At 39.6% G+C, this 14,706-nt stretch overlaps 1 protein-coding gene across 10 annotated transcripts in view; it reads left to right on the forward strand.

Annotated features, from left to right (window-relative positions):
• The window catches only part of LOC111566389 (neural cell adhesion molecule L1-like protein), a 52,924-nt gene that overhangs the window by 13,414 nt on the left and 24,804 nt on the right, over positions 1–14,706 (forward strand). For 9 of the 10 annotated variants that reach the window (XM_055013013.1, XM_055013016.1, XM_055013019.1 and 6 more), the window contains exons 2-10: positions 6,240–6,409; positions 6,917–7,025; positions 7,136–7,323; positions 8,154–8,276; positions 9,911–10,081; positions 10,644–10,755; positions 10,838–11,019; positions 11,141–11,275; positions 13,053–13,193. In XM_055013013.1, coding sequence (XP_054868988.1) covers positions 6,328–6,409; positions 6,917–7,025; positions 7,136–7,323; positions 8,154–8,276; positions 9,911–10,081; positions 10,644–10,755; positions 10,838–11,019; positions 11,141–11,275; positions 13,053–13,193 — 1,243 coding nt within the window. In that variant the 5' untranslated portion in view covers positions 6,240–6,327. Of the gene's footprint in view, positions 1–3,597; positions 3,754–6,239; positions 6,410–6,916; positions 7,026–7,135; positions 7,324–8,153; positions 8,277–9,910; positions 10,082–10,643; positions 10,756–10,837; positions 11,020–11,140; positions 11,276–13,052; positions 13,194–14,706 lie in introns of those variants that run through there. The other variant, XM_055013014.1, reaches the window with a different exon arrangement.

Genomic DNA, 14,706 nt, shown 5'->3' on the forward strand with positions numbered 1-14,706 from the left:
ATCAAGTCTCATTCACCCTGTATATCTCTGTACATTTCTTGCTACTTATTGCACTTCTGGTTAGATGCCAAACTGAATTTTGTCACCTGTACTTTAACATGTGTAATGACAATAAAGTTGAATCTAATCTAAATCTAATCTAAAAATCAGAAAATGAAAAAAAAAACTGTTTAATCTACTCCTCTTTCTTGCTTTATTTGACCTATTATGTGTGCCAATCTGAAAATAAAACAGTTTCTGGTAATAATAATTCATTCAGCATAGTTATAATTCAGCCACATGAACACGTTTGAGGTTTTCTGGAGAAAATTTGCTTAATTCTTTGTCATATTTTTGTAAGAACAGACACCAGAGGCAGTTGTCCAACTCCATAAGTTTAACCATGATGTTGTCCTGCGGGACAAAATTGACCAGTTTTAAGGCTTGAAAATGTGGAAAAAAATATACATTTTCACAGTGAAACTTCTGATGTCCACATTTTCAACATTTTTGGGAAATCTTTGAACATTTTTTGATGGGGAAAAAAAAGAAATGTTAAAAATGTTTCTTAAGGACATTCACAAAAAAATCAAACAAAATCCAGCAAATTTCGCTGGATTTTGGTTGATTTTTATGTGAATGTTCTTATAGAAAATATTAGAAGTTTTACTGATATATATGGAATCACTTTAGATATTTTTAGGATTTTTATGGAAGTTTTTAACTCATTTTTTGAAAATATTTACAAGAATTTTCTTGCCAAATTTGGGGGATTTTAAAAAAAAAACTTTTAAGGGAAACTTTTAAGGAATTACTGGAATTTTCTTCCTGAAGGTTTTGCAAATTTTCAGAAATTTGGGGAATTTTTTTGCAGATTTTTGAGATTTTTTTCAGACAAGGAAACAATATTTTTTGGTGCCTGTAAATGAGGACAACAAGAGGGTTAAATTGGTTTGTGTACTTCGCCAACACCAAGTCATCAGGGGAAAGTTTGTACATTGTAAAAGCACTTCCGTGTTTGTTCAAGACTACAGTTTGTCTGAAGGCTACAAAGTTTCCTTTCTTGAAGCAGATGTTTGTGGATGTCTGTAATTTCCTTCATAGCTGTCATTGTACATGTTGACAGCTAAAACTTGTCATTCTTTTGTGTGCCCTCAACTATGTCTGAGTATGTGGAGCCACTGTTGGTTGTATTACAACCTTGTAACAGTAAGTTCAGCCTCAGCCGCTGTTGTGGTTGAAAGCACATAGGTGTGTCTTAGCCTTCTATTGTTTATACTCCTTACAGACACGCACGTCTACTGTCTTTTACATCGATTTTAACCAAGCTCACATTGCATTGTGTCGAGCTTTTTGCAAGTTTGTTTAGAAAACGTTCTGTAATTGCTATGTACACACGAGCTCTGAATACAGTCAGGAGGTACAGACGTGTAATTATCAGAATGCACTGGAGGCAAAGACTGTTGGAGAGGAAATGCATCACGGCAAAGGCATGGGGCAGGGCAGAGCCACCAGTGTGTCACCACTGGGGATTCTATAGAAGTTGTAATTCACATTTGGAATCAGCAAATGACGTGTGTCTCTTGTTTTTTTTTATTTTTTTTTTTAAGCTGTGCTAATATTGCAAACATAATAAAACTGGTCATTAGCAGTGACCCTGAAAAGATTTCTTGCGCAATCTTTTTTCTGTTTTGTTTCGTTTCATTGTGCAAGAGTTTACATGTCCTTACTCTGCTGAGTCATGTCATGTCATTGAAATCTGAAGTGTGCTTTGTCAGTTTGCAAAATTAAACAGGAAGCATTGTTCCAAAGAGTTATGAGCAAGGCAATATGTCAGTCTCTCGCAGGTGTCCATTGATACTCCAGTTCTACAAGAACTGCGTAAGATACCTAACATTCAGTAAAGAGAAGATATAAATCTACAGCATTCAAAATTCATCACAAAAGTCTGACGAATAGCTTGCCAACATTGAGCTTTCTTCAGTCACATGAAACAAGAAATATGTAATCGATTGTCTGACAAGACAGACCAGAAACGTGCAAATTAGTGTCTTAATGTTATCCCGTAAAACACATTCTAAATGAGATTTAATAATATCTAACTGTTTGATATATTGCACTTTAAGTCTGCCTTTTCTTCCGTTCTTTGGGCTCCAATTTGCCCTGAACTAACCCTTTATATAATTCCTTAGACCAGATAATGTATCTCTTTCCATGCTACAACTATTGTCTTTTTATCTGTCTTAATCTTTTCTGCACACGTCAACATAGCATGTGAGTGAGTGTGCAGACTTGTTAGAGGGTTTGCCTCTAATGTTTATTCTGTGTTTACAAGAGCCACGCTCTCTTAAACATGGAACAGGTCAATTTGAAAGGATGACAACTGTCTTAAACGTAGTGCATAATTACATCCAGCCATTCTGCACCAACAGTGTCTTCAGGCTGAACTGTAGACCTGTCTGAATCAGTCACTGATTAAAAAAGTAGGGCAGTGTAAAAAGTATCGCTTCAAAACTGATGACATTTTCTAGCTGCATAATAAATAAACACAAAAGCAAGTTAGAATGTTGGAAGACTTCTAATCTCAGAGAAAATTCAGTTAAGCTTAAATCATTTTCTTTTGCTTTATCTGGCATTATGAAGACTTACAAGGAGCTTTTGCTTGCTAATTTCAGACTTTAATGTACTTGGCAGTGAATGGCATCTCTTTTTCCTGCTTGGATGAGCCCACAGGGCAGTGTGAGCATTCCTTACCCTCTTGGTGAAGCCATTATGTCTCCATTAATGTTAGCAAATTATGTTGTAGGTACCGTTTCTGTTATTCCTAATGCAACGCAGACCGAGAATCAAACTCAAGAGAGGGTCTGTTATGTGCTGTCCATATTCCAAACCCCTGCTTTGCTCCTCAGAATACAAACGAGGCCTCTTGAAAGAATTACAGGAAGATAACATCAGGGACTAGTTCATAAAAGCAATCTTTAAGTTGTTTGAATAACTGAATAAGAAATTCAGACAGAGTTGAATCATTCCTTACGTTTCTCCAGATAAGAAACTACGCCTGCTTGATAAAAAAAAACCTTGAAAACAAATTGAAAGGAGAAGCCGGATCATGTCTTTTATCATAACCATCATGCCTATTTCAGACGTGTTTTTCATTCCAGGCCTCCATCTATCAATACCCTGGAGCGCTGTGTTGCAGATGAAAGTACACTTCCACAAAAGATCTGTTCTTCTGAGAGGAGATGACTCTGTTTCCCTTTCAGTGGAGCTAAGACACGTTGCATTAGAATCATTGAGACGGAGCCGGGTGTTAATGGGTAGTTTGTGTAAAGGTAGGACGGAAAGATGGAAGGCAAAAGACTGAGACAGAGAGAGAAAGAAAGAGAGGGAGAGGCATGCCTGTACTTCCTCTCCACCCATTCTTTAATGCTGGCTGAGTAGCCCTGCAGTGCAGCCTTTGTCCCTGTCATTGTCGCGGGCTTAGAGAGCCTCTTTGCCAAGTGAGAGGCTTTGGCGACATATGTCACTTCAGTGAGTCTCCTGTCGCTCCTTTAGCTGCTTGAGTGGAGGGGCGGGTGGGGAGGCGTGTCCGGGCAGCAGGAGAGGAGGAACGTGAGGTGGAGGAGGAGGAAGGACATGTCAGAGATGTTAGTTCAGAGAGAGTTGTTGGAATGATCCCCTGATGGTCTTTTACTTTTAAATGGACTTGTAGTTGCAGCTGTCTTGGGCCACAGCTAGAGGTGGATTTAAAGATGTAAAATGACTCAAAACACTGTGAGTATTGGTTGCTTCCTGAAAAGATTTGACTCATCTCTGGGGAATGGTTTCTGTTTGTAATTACTGTATCTGTGTTTGATTAGAATACCATGGATAAACAAGCCTGGCTTCTTTTGCAGTTTGTACATTGCAGAAAGATGAAGGGAAAAGGGTGATTCTCTGCAGGGCTGCTGCTTTGTCCAAGAGAGGTTGTGTGTTTGATTTGAAAGAGCAGGGGTGGAGGTGAAAGGAGGGTATGGAGGTCATTGTATACAGTGTGTAGGCAGAGGATTAGTCGTGTAGTAGTCACACTCCTCCTGCCCCGGCCAACTATTGGCTTTGGTAACACAATCCCTGTGGATTTGTGGCTATGATCTGCCATGTGTTCAGGTAATAGATCCCTTGGCTTCTAAAAACAAATGCTTTGTTATCTGTTTACATAGGGACTCCACCCCTATTTTGCACTAAGGATTTTCCCCTCTAAAGCGAACTGTCAGCTTTGTTTGCGTTATCATTGAAGTGGCAGGTTTGCAGATCTACGCGTGCATACTAAAGCTGTGTAATTTGCCTCAACTCATGAAGTTCTCTGGGTGTGCACCAGGCAGTGGATTTGCTGCGCTTGAATGAAAGTTGGCTATGTGCTCGTTGTTGATGTGTTGTCAGGATCAGCACAAATCCTGATAAAAGGTCCCACATCTCATGTCACCTGAGGACTGCGGGCCACCCGGCTGATGAGGACTTTGCAGACTCCGCTGTGCTGATGTGGTTTTCTTTCTGTGACATAAATTTCAACACTACCTGTGAAGTTTTTTAGTTATGCAAAGCATTATCTGTGAGTGGAGGCGTGCACATGTGTGTGTTCCTCTGTGTGTTAACTCCAGCCTGCAGCAGCAGACTAGAATGAGTGGCTTACAGCTTTACAGCAACATGAACATGTATGTTCACTCCACAGGAACAAACATCTAACCAGCTTTGTTCTCTATTCAAACCTGCAGAAGATAATCTCAAAGTCCCTTATTGCAAATAATACTCTGCCGCAATCTCTCAATTTGCTTAATTGATTCTAAATTCGAGCAGCTTAATCCTGAATCTAGTCTGTAACAATTACCACATTAACCTTTCCCACTAAGAAGGGACAACACATGCAGCCCAGTGTCCTCAGAAGAACTCAGTGTAGCACTCAGCCTTTGTTAAGCAGCGTACTGTATGACTGCAGGAGCTCCCAGCCTTCATTGTCCTGATCGCAGGATTAGCTGGAGGGTGAACCCATTTGGCATTGCCAGTGCTGCCGCCGCAGTCTCAGCACTGTGGGATCTAAGCCGTGAAACACTGACAGGCTTAGACTAATTTATAGACTGCCATCTTGGATCTTGCGATCGTTGCAGACAGCAGCTTAGCCTTTGTGCCAGTCGGGTTTACTGTAAGCACGCCAGGCGATGCCACCAGCCAGGCTTTACAGTTCAAAAGATAATCTCCCGACGAGTGCTCGGCCGTGTTGTGCTACAACTTTACAACAATGAGGAACAACTGACGCTAGATGGAAGGAATCTTCAGTAGGACGTCTTACATCAAGTGCTTCCAATAGGGTTGATTGCAGGACTTTATAAGTTTTTCAATTGAATTTGATGTCAAACTTTATTGCTAATTGAACTAACAGTTAGATTCTTTTAAAGATTGAAACATGTCAACACATTTGAAATTAAAGATCAAAACAGAACAATGGGGCATTTGTGTTTTTGCAGCGATTGTGACACAAAAACAGTGGAAAGTATTTGTAAAAGTTTAAAGTTCCTCTCTGGTCATTCACTAAACCCCTAAAACTCATCTTTGTGTATCAAAATTACATATTTAGAAGTATTTTTCTCTTAAACGTAATCTTTCTCCCTTAAAATTGCCATATGTAACTCTACAGCACTGCTTCCTTCAGATCAGTGAAGTCCCCGCTTCTTCCTCCATGCAACCCTCCCTATTCACTGCAGTTCAAGCATACCAGCTCACTCGCAGCTCTGCTCAAATGCTGTAAAACTACTCAACGTTACACAGAAGTTGCAATATGGGAGTAATTTATCAATACATGCTTGATCTGGAAACTGATTCTGAAGAAGAATACTGACACAGAAAGCCCCAACCTGCAAGCTGACAGGATTGGTTCTTTGGGTTTGTTATGTAATAAACCCAGGAAGTCTGGATCTGTGTTTTTGAGGATACTATTGGTGCACTGCAGGTTCATGGTGAAAGTGTTCAGGCATGGCGCTGACTGCTTATTTCGCTCAATATATGTCTTCTAGAATATAAAAACTACCATATGGACATATTAAACAGCGCAAAATATGTAGAGGTTTTTCTCAAATCTTCATTTTCACGTAGCAGTCGGTCATGTGGGATGTTCATTCAGTGCTGCATTTCTGTAATTAGCCTTATTTTAGCCACTTTTAGAAACTGGCCAGTCTGTTTTTGGTTCGAAGTTGGATTACTGAATGTAGCACTTTAATATTCTCCTCTAGGTCCTCTGTGCCTTACAAATTCCAAGTGACGGCAGCTGATCAACACATTCTCCTGGTCTCAGTTGTCTCCATTAATAAGTGGAGGGTGATGAGGTTGGCGGGGAGCCTGCAGCTTGCTCTGCTCTTGGCCTCCATCACCACGGCCGCGGGCCTCAGTATCCCTCTGGAAGGTAGGAGTGTCAGATAGTGCAGACTTTTGTAAAGTGTAAAAATGAAGAGTCGATTTATAAGGTTTATTTGATAATGAAGGCATGTGCAATGTTTAATTTTAACATTCTCTCTGGTGTAAGAGCATAAAATGTGTCAAAGCATGTGTTTATATTTTAAGGTGTTTATCCTGCTTCAGCGTAAATGTTTGGAGCTTTCTTAAAGCTACAGCTAACAAATAACAACTTAGAGTAAATTGTTTAGGTGACAAGTGTTAGAGAAAAGATTTCATTGTTTAGAGGTTGAAGTTCTGCTGTGCCATTTTAGGTCAATGTCTGTCCAGGACGCCTTATTTGCAGATTATACAGCACACAACTTCTTGTTTTCTGCTTCATTCAGAGCAGTACGAAAGAACAGGAAAGACACACTATAAGAAGTTGTATTTTTCTCCTTTTTTGTGTAATCGCCTGTCAAAAATGTAAGCGTTAACATTCCTGAGATGACTTTGTGTATTTGTCTCCATTTTATAGTGGAGCAGCCTCCAACCATAGTATCTCATACATCAGGTCCTATTATTGTGCTTCCTTTTGACAACACCATTACTGTCAGGTGTGAAGCCAGGGGCAACCCACCGCCAGAGTAAGTGACATGAATTTACCAAATAAATAAAGATGAACTGTGGCAAAACAACAAAACTTCGATCAGGATTCAGTAATAGAGCCCTGCTGGATACCGTTTTGCTCCAACAGATACAGATGGACGAAGGATGGAAAAGAATTCAACTACTCAGAATTCACAACAAACAAAACACACCACAAAAATGGCACATTTGTGCTTCACAGGAAGCAACTCTCCCAGTTCCAGGGTAAATACCGATGTTATGCTTCCAACAAGCTGGGAACCGCCATGACGGAGGAGGCTGAGCTAATAGTTCCCAGTAAGTAACTTTTTACATAGGAACATTAGAGGGGTCAATATATAATTGAGGAGCTTTTCAAGTACATGGGATATATCTTGCATACGCTTTTATTAAAAGTAAAAAAGCTAATGTTTTTTATGTTCATTATGATCATGTCTTTACAAATTCCATAATTATTTATTATTAATAAAAAATTTACTGGCAATCACTAAAATGTCAACTAAATAACTGTCCCAATTTAATAACAGCCATCTTCTAATTAGCTAAACAATAATAAAATGAGCTGATTCAATAATCGTTTTGATTGTGTTCTTTTTATTAAGTTGAGATAATCATGACAGATATTTCTTTTTTGGCAATATATCAAATTTTATATGGAAAGTAACAAAATGCATCTGTGTCCCAGAAATCACTTTCAGCTAAGTTCCCCATTATAGAAACACCTCTGAAGGAAGTGTGTTAATTCCAGATCACATGACCTGCTCCACATGATGTCATTTGCTCCTGAAGAAAAGACTGGCCAGACTCCAAGGCTTTCTGACTTATTTAATATAAAGTAGTGTGTGAGTCAAGTGTGGATTTATGGCATGTCAATAGGTTTACTACAATATCTTTATAAATCGTTCAATACTGAACTGTATATATAATATTTAGAAGAATCTTTCTGTAAAAAATGCCATGTGGTGTTTGGTTATAGGCGGTCATGTTGATTTTAGGTCTGAAACAGCAAAAATGTCAACTATGATACAAAAAGTCCCACAATTACATATTGACCCATATGCTCTTCCGAGTCATCAAACCACTGTGTTTTTGTTCTTTATGATAATTTTTGTCTGTTCTTTGATCAGGTATCCCTAAGTTCCCAAAAGAAACACTTGAGCCTATTTTTGTCCAGGAGGGGGAACCAATCATTCTGCAGTGTAACCCTCCAAAAGGAGTGGCACCACGTCAGCTCTACTGGATGTCTCTTGGTAAGTCATGAAGCACTTGTTTATGTACATAATTTACATGCTAGGTGTGCCTGTAAAGCTGCAGCATTACATACAGTTGTGTTTCAATTTTGATGCTGCATGGATGAGAAGGAACGGCTGGTAACAAGTGCAGTGTTTTCTGTTCAATCCTTAGTTTGTAGTGCACTTGCTCATGTGTGTAAAATTGGGCATAAAGTCGATAAAAGGTTAGTCGCATGAATGATAACATTTTGGAAAAACTCCTCAAACCCATTCACGGTATTAAACTGGAGATCAAGAGAGAAAATTTCAAATCCTTTCACTTCTCTTCACACTAGATTGATTCTAGCAGGAGGTTGGTGTGATTGCCTGGAAAATCACAGAACTTGTTGAACACAGATTTAAGTATTTTGGATTGAGTCTGACAATCCAACAAGTGGTTTGTTTGAACCGTACTGATACATTTAGTGTTCATGAGTGAGAAGGACGAAAGGGATTCATTTCCTTATCAGCGCTGTGCAGGGTTCTAAGGTGGGATAGTTTAGGTAGAGTGAAGGTCTGAAATAAACTACAGTGGCTGGTGACAGCATTTGTACTGGAGGAGGCAAACAACCCACTGGCTATCAGTTAGCAGTGACAATAAGGACAGCTCAGGAAAGGTATACACTAGAGTTACACATCAGGGCCCTTTTTCCCACCGCTGCCACAGAAAGTGATTTACTGCGTTAAAGGTCACCTCAGTCTGAAGTGTTTCGTCAATAGGGGGGTTGAATTTTCTGTCCAAACCCCTTGAAGGTCCTCGACCGCCTCCAACAAACCTGACTGATGTCAGAAACAAAAACATAAGAGCCTTCTGAGTGCTCAGGAGGATGGGCCCTCAGGGAGGGGAACAATGACTGAAAACACTCATGCACACATCTTGTTTTAAGTTCTGTTTAAGTCTACTTTTAGTCTTTGTTCCATAGATTTATGTTTTCATCGACTGTCACAACAATAAATACATCAAACATCACACCAGATATGATCTTGACTTTAAAGTCTAATGTTGGTCTTAAAAAAGCAGACATGTTCGTTGATGACACTCGGCTTCACTCTCTGCATCTATTCCATGTGCATGACAAAAATATGGCTCTCTTTGTAGCAGCGACACATCTTTTGTTCATAAAAATCAGAATCAAATATGTTTTTTTTATAAATTTGCCTTGAACACTGACAGAACAGCCAATGTCTTGAGGCTATGTCTTAAATGAACCTGTTAAATACAGTGCAGAGGCTGACCAAGGACTGACACAGAGCGCCACTGACCCATTTCTTATATAATGGCTCTATTTAAACCAAATATGCTGCCATTATGCACTCATGAGTTCACAAAGCCTATACTAGGAAGCTCTTTAGGGCATTTCCATTAACATCTATCACATAGAAAGCCACACTGAGCTGCAGTTCGATCTTATGTCATGTATCATATGTAAACCAGTTCTGATTGATGTTGATTTTGTTGGAATGTTTTGCTTTAATCCATCTGATGCACTTTATGAATTTCTAATTTGTACTTCCATACTAGCTAAAATTAATATTAAACATGACCTCTAATCACATGCAGACATTTTTGACATTGATAGCACCTTATTGATACAGAAATGTTGTTTTTCCAGGTCTCGAGCATATTGAGCAGGATGAGAGGGTTTCCATGGGAACTGATGGCAACCTGTACTTCTCTAATGCCTTACAGAAAGACAGTCGCACGGATTACTGTTGCTTCGCCGCCTTCCCCACAATACGCACCATCGTCCAGAAAACTCCCATGGCTGTCGTGGTTGAAAACTGTAGGTTCACAACAGAGTTTGTGTAGCTTTAACCAGAAAAAACTGCAGCTCGTCTTTGCTTTAGCATGTCATGAATAGAGAAAGTGAATCCTGGGAAACTAATGTGACACAGATCTTAACACACTAATAACATAAAACCAACAGACATTTGGATGTTTTCCAAGATCCAGGGATTATACCAAGAAGCAGGGCTTGACTTGTCATGTTTATGCTTCAGGAAACTCTGTTATGACACGGGATTGATCTACATGCTGGTAAAAACAAGCCATCACATTCACCGCCAGCATTGTTGTCACAGTATTTTGTTTTTGTTTCAGTTAAAAAAAAAAAAAACAACCCACAATGAGTCTTCTGACGGCACCGATGCCACTGAGTGATAGTCACACCTCAAAGCCTGCACAGAATACATCAAAACAAGTTTCATACGATGTGAACAGGCGCTGATTTGCATGCTGCTAAAAGCTGCAGATAACAGATTGACGACAGGCTTGTGTGCAGTTGAAATGATCATTAATTAAAATTACACACGAGTGAGGCAGACTGTTCTTTGTGTTCAATGCAGCCGAAGCCCCCCCAGTGAGTAAACCCAGCCTGCTGCTGCCCTCTGGTGTTCAGTCGCTGGTGGTGTTGCTGAAAGGGGAGAACCTGCAGCTGGAGTGCATTCCAGGCGGACTGTATGTGTGCATTCTGTATCATCACTTCTGCAACCATATTATAACGTTCAATGTATTAACATGTCACTGTTTCATGTTCTAGTCCCACTCCAAATATAACCTGGACCAAACTGGGACACGACATGCCCGCTCGGACAGACCTGAGCAACTTCCAAAGGCTGTTGACCATTTCTGCAGTAGATGACAGGGATCAGGGGAAGTACATGTGTTTGGCTGAAAACTCTGCCGGAAAGGTCGTCCACTACTTTGATGTGATGGTGGAAGGTTAGTCAACATCAGGAGCTCATTATGCATGCGTTTATGGGTGCATTTGGGAAAGCTCTCGATGAGGGGGATGGCATTTGTTTTGACTGAGACCAACACTGCTCTTCTTAACATCTCCCAGAGCCGCCAAAGTGGCAGACAGAGCCTCCTCAGAGCCAGCTGACTGTGACTGGGTCTGATGTTCACATCAAGTGCTCAGTCAGTGGAAAACCACCGCCAGACATAACATGGAGGAGAAACGGGGAGATTTTCAGAGGTGAGTGAGATTAATTGTACCTGTGGTTTAATTTGTCTTTTGCCATCGGGCAGGAGGACAAAAGCACAATGAAAAACTTCAATCGCAGAAGCTGGAGTTCAGTGTGACAAGCAACTGCTGGCTTAGTGTTATTCAAAGCTCATGAGACAGGCTTCAGTTTTCATTGTACACTGTGCAGAGACAATAAAAGAATTCTACTTAAATACAAGGTACAATGAGTTGAAATATATAATCATTCCATTAAAAGTAATAGTTGTCCTCTCTTTGCAGTGCCTGGATTGAAATTATTCATTCTAAATAACAAAAAATTCCTCTGCAAGAATTGCAACACTATAATGTGAAAATGATGTAAAGTATAGGTTGGCTGACACATTAGGAAATCAGAAATAAACAGTTTGAAAGCCGAATAAGTTGTCACATAGAAGGAATCTGACCTGGGGTTTTAGTACATAACAGTAAACAGTAAAATTGTGGTTTTTTTAGTGTTGCAAGTCAGTGAGTCAGTAAATGTTAGAAGCAGAAGTGTAATCAAGGGATTACAGGTTGTAGGAAGTAACAGAAATACTTCTAGTGTGCAGGAATGTGCAAATGAATCACCTGAGAATGCAAAGTTGCATAATGTATAATGTACACGATTTGAAATGTGCAACCCCCGACCACATGCAGAACCACACATCATTCTGTTTTTCTGTTTACCTTATTGACTTTTACAGCTACAGTGGCTACAGAGAAAATTGTGCTTTTTAAAGTTAAGTGTAATGGTCTGATTAAAGCGAGCAGAGTGTTACAAAGACATTAGGTTTACAGAAGTCATCACCTCAATTTCTTCCTTGCAGAGGCCAAAGCTGCTCTTTAATAGGTTCACTGAGGAGGTAGGATCTCAGATATAATTGGGTGATATAGATGAGTTCTGATTGGCCAGTTCAAACTGAAAATGGCAAGCCCCTTTGTATGTGTGTATGTATATGTGTGTGTGTATGTGTGTATGTATGTGTGTGTGTATGTCCTTATTTTTGAAAGTTAAGCAGTTTTTTTCAATGAAGACAACATTATTACATTAATCAGAAATCGAGTGTAGACATTGTTAATGTGGTAAATGACTATTCTAGCTGGAAACAGCTGATTTTTAATGGAATATCTCCATAGAGGTACAGAGGAACATTTCCAGCAACCATCACTCCTGTGTTCTAATGCTACATTGTGTTAGCTAATGGTGTTGAAAGGCTCATTGATGATTAGAAAACCCTTGTGCAGTTATGTTAGCACATGAATAAAAGTGTGAATTTTCATGGAAAACAGGAAATTGTCTCGGTGACCCCATACTGTCTATACATATATTTTTTCTTCATTTTGGAGATTTGCTTTTCGTTTAAAAACGGCAACTCCAATTTTCCAGCACATTTTTTGCCAGCATGATGTTTGTCCTCCACTCATGAAGCTACCTTCACCCCTTCTCATAACAATAATCATATTTTAAAGCTGCGTGTTCATGTAACACATTGAGTCAGTGTCTATTGTAAAGGGTTTGGGGGGAGAGAGGACGTCTCTGGCCTTGCTGAAGGCAATAGGATGTGACTAACTGCTAGATATTCTGCAGTCAGAACAAGTACAGTATAGATAAAGCTGTTTTCCCTTTGGCTTTGTCATCAAAGGCATTTTCAAAAGCAATATTACACAATATGCACGGATTTTGAAATTGTAATTTTTGATTAATTGCTTCACAATCACAATTTTCCACTGTTGTGACTTTTTAATGTGACTTGTGTGTTTCTGTCAGACGATGAGTTGAGCAGCAGGCGGGTGCTCGATGACACCGTCGTGCTTCATAATGCCAAACCAGAGGACAGCGCTGTGTACCAGTGTGAAGCCTCCAACGTCCACGGCAGTGTTCTGGCCAACGTTAACATCATGGTCGCCAGTGAGTACGACAACAGAAACACAGTCTGAAGTGTTTGTGCAGACTTAAGCAACCTGCAGCTGCTTCACATTCTGAGGTTCATTCATTTTGCAAACATTGTTTTATCTGATCTCACGGGTTCTTAGGGGTTGTTGTCATCCAGAAAGCATTTGCCTAAATTAGCTTGTGGCCCTGACAGTAATGCATCCCAGAATTCATTTAGGTCCATCTTCTTATTGGCTGATAGTGATAAAGACTGTTGTGCTGCCTCTATAAAGAAGAAGAAGCACTTACACCCACATAGCCTTAAGATTTTCTGCAACCTCTGCTGCTGTATTCCATCTTTCTAAAACTTAGATGCACTTAGATGTCACCCATTCATGGTTTGCCTGTTGGAGCATGAATGGGACCTTTTCTCCCTCGGCTGAAGTTTGACTTGATCTTCTATGCTGTAAATTTTTTGGAAATAATTATGGAGCTTTTATCCAAAGCACTTAAATTCTTTATAGCTTGTCACGTTAATGGAATAAAAGCTGCGCTGCAACGCGAGGCCTGACCATCAGGAGCAGAGTCAGGGTTCAATGTCTTGTCGAACTTCATGTGAACATGGGATCGACATGCCAAGGACCCGCCTTTATCACTCATAGCACCCTGCATTGAAGCAGTAGTCACAGTTGATTAAATAATTTCCTAACATTTGAACACTGTGAATGCTGCTTCTAACATGAGTCATAATCTGGAGGAGTAGATGTGATGTTTTAGCTTCCTCTCTTGTCTAAAACAGACGCCCTGCGCTGTTTGCTCCTCTACTTCCTGCTGACATTAAAGCTAAGCACAGCTGCAACTAAGTAATGCTTAGAACTCTCAATTAATTTCTTATTTCATTATTTTCTGTCATATTTGATTCGCTATTTATTCATTTTTATATAATATCAAGCAAGTATTCGCATTTGTGAAAATGGAAGCAACGGTTCGTGATATTAAAGTGTAATTTTTTTCTAAAGCACATTTAAAAACAACAAGAGTTGAACCGAAGTGCTGTACAATTTAAATAGCAAGCCATAAAAGAAAATAGCTAAGACAAATATGAATTAAATATGACAATGAAATAATAGGAATAAAAAGTTACAGCCCCATAAAATATGAAGTTGGGGTTTCAGGCACTGTTTGAATTGAGTGCCACTGAGAACAGGTGGGTCCTCAGAAACAACCTGAAAGTTTCTGAAGTCTGAGCAGTTCTTATATGAAAAGATAAACTACTCCAGAGATCAGGAGAAGCTGCTGCGAAGGTTTGATTGCCTCAATTTCAAAACATCCAACAGCATCTGGTTGGTCGATGCCAGTGCTGTAGCTGGGTGTAAAGATGCAAAGTTCTGCTAATTAAGGTGGCACCAATCCATTGAAAACCTCCAAAACAAGACACAAAATCTTAAAATTAATTACCAAAATTGTGGCCAATTAGTTTTCTATAAATTGATTAACCCTCCTGTTGTCTTCATTTACGGGCACCAAAAAATATAGTTTCCTCGTCTGA

The sequence above is a fragment of the Amphiprion ocellaris genome, chromosome 8, assembly GCF_022539595.1.
Source record: "Amphiprion ocellaris isolate individual 3 ecotype Okinawa chromosome 8, ASM2253959v1, whole genome shotgun sequence".
NCBI lineage: Eukaryota > Metazoa > Chordata > Actinopteri > Pomacentridae > Amphiprion > Amphiprion ocellaris.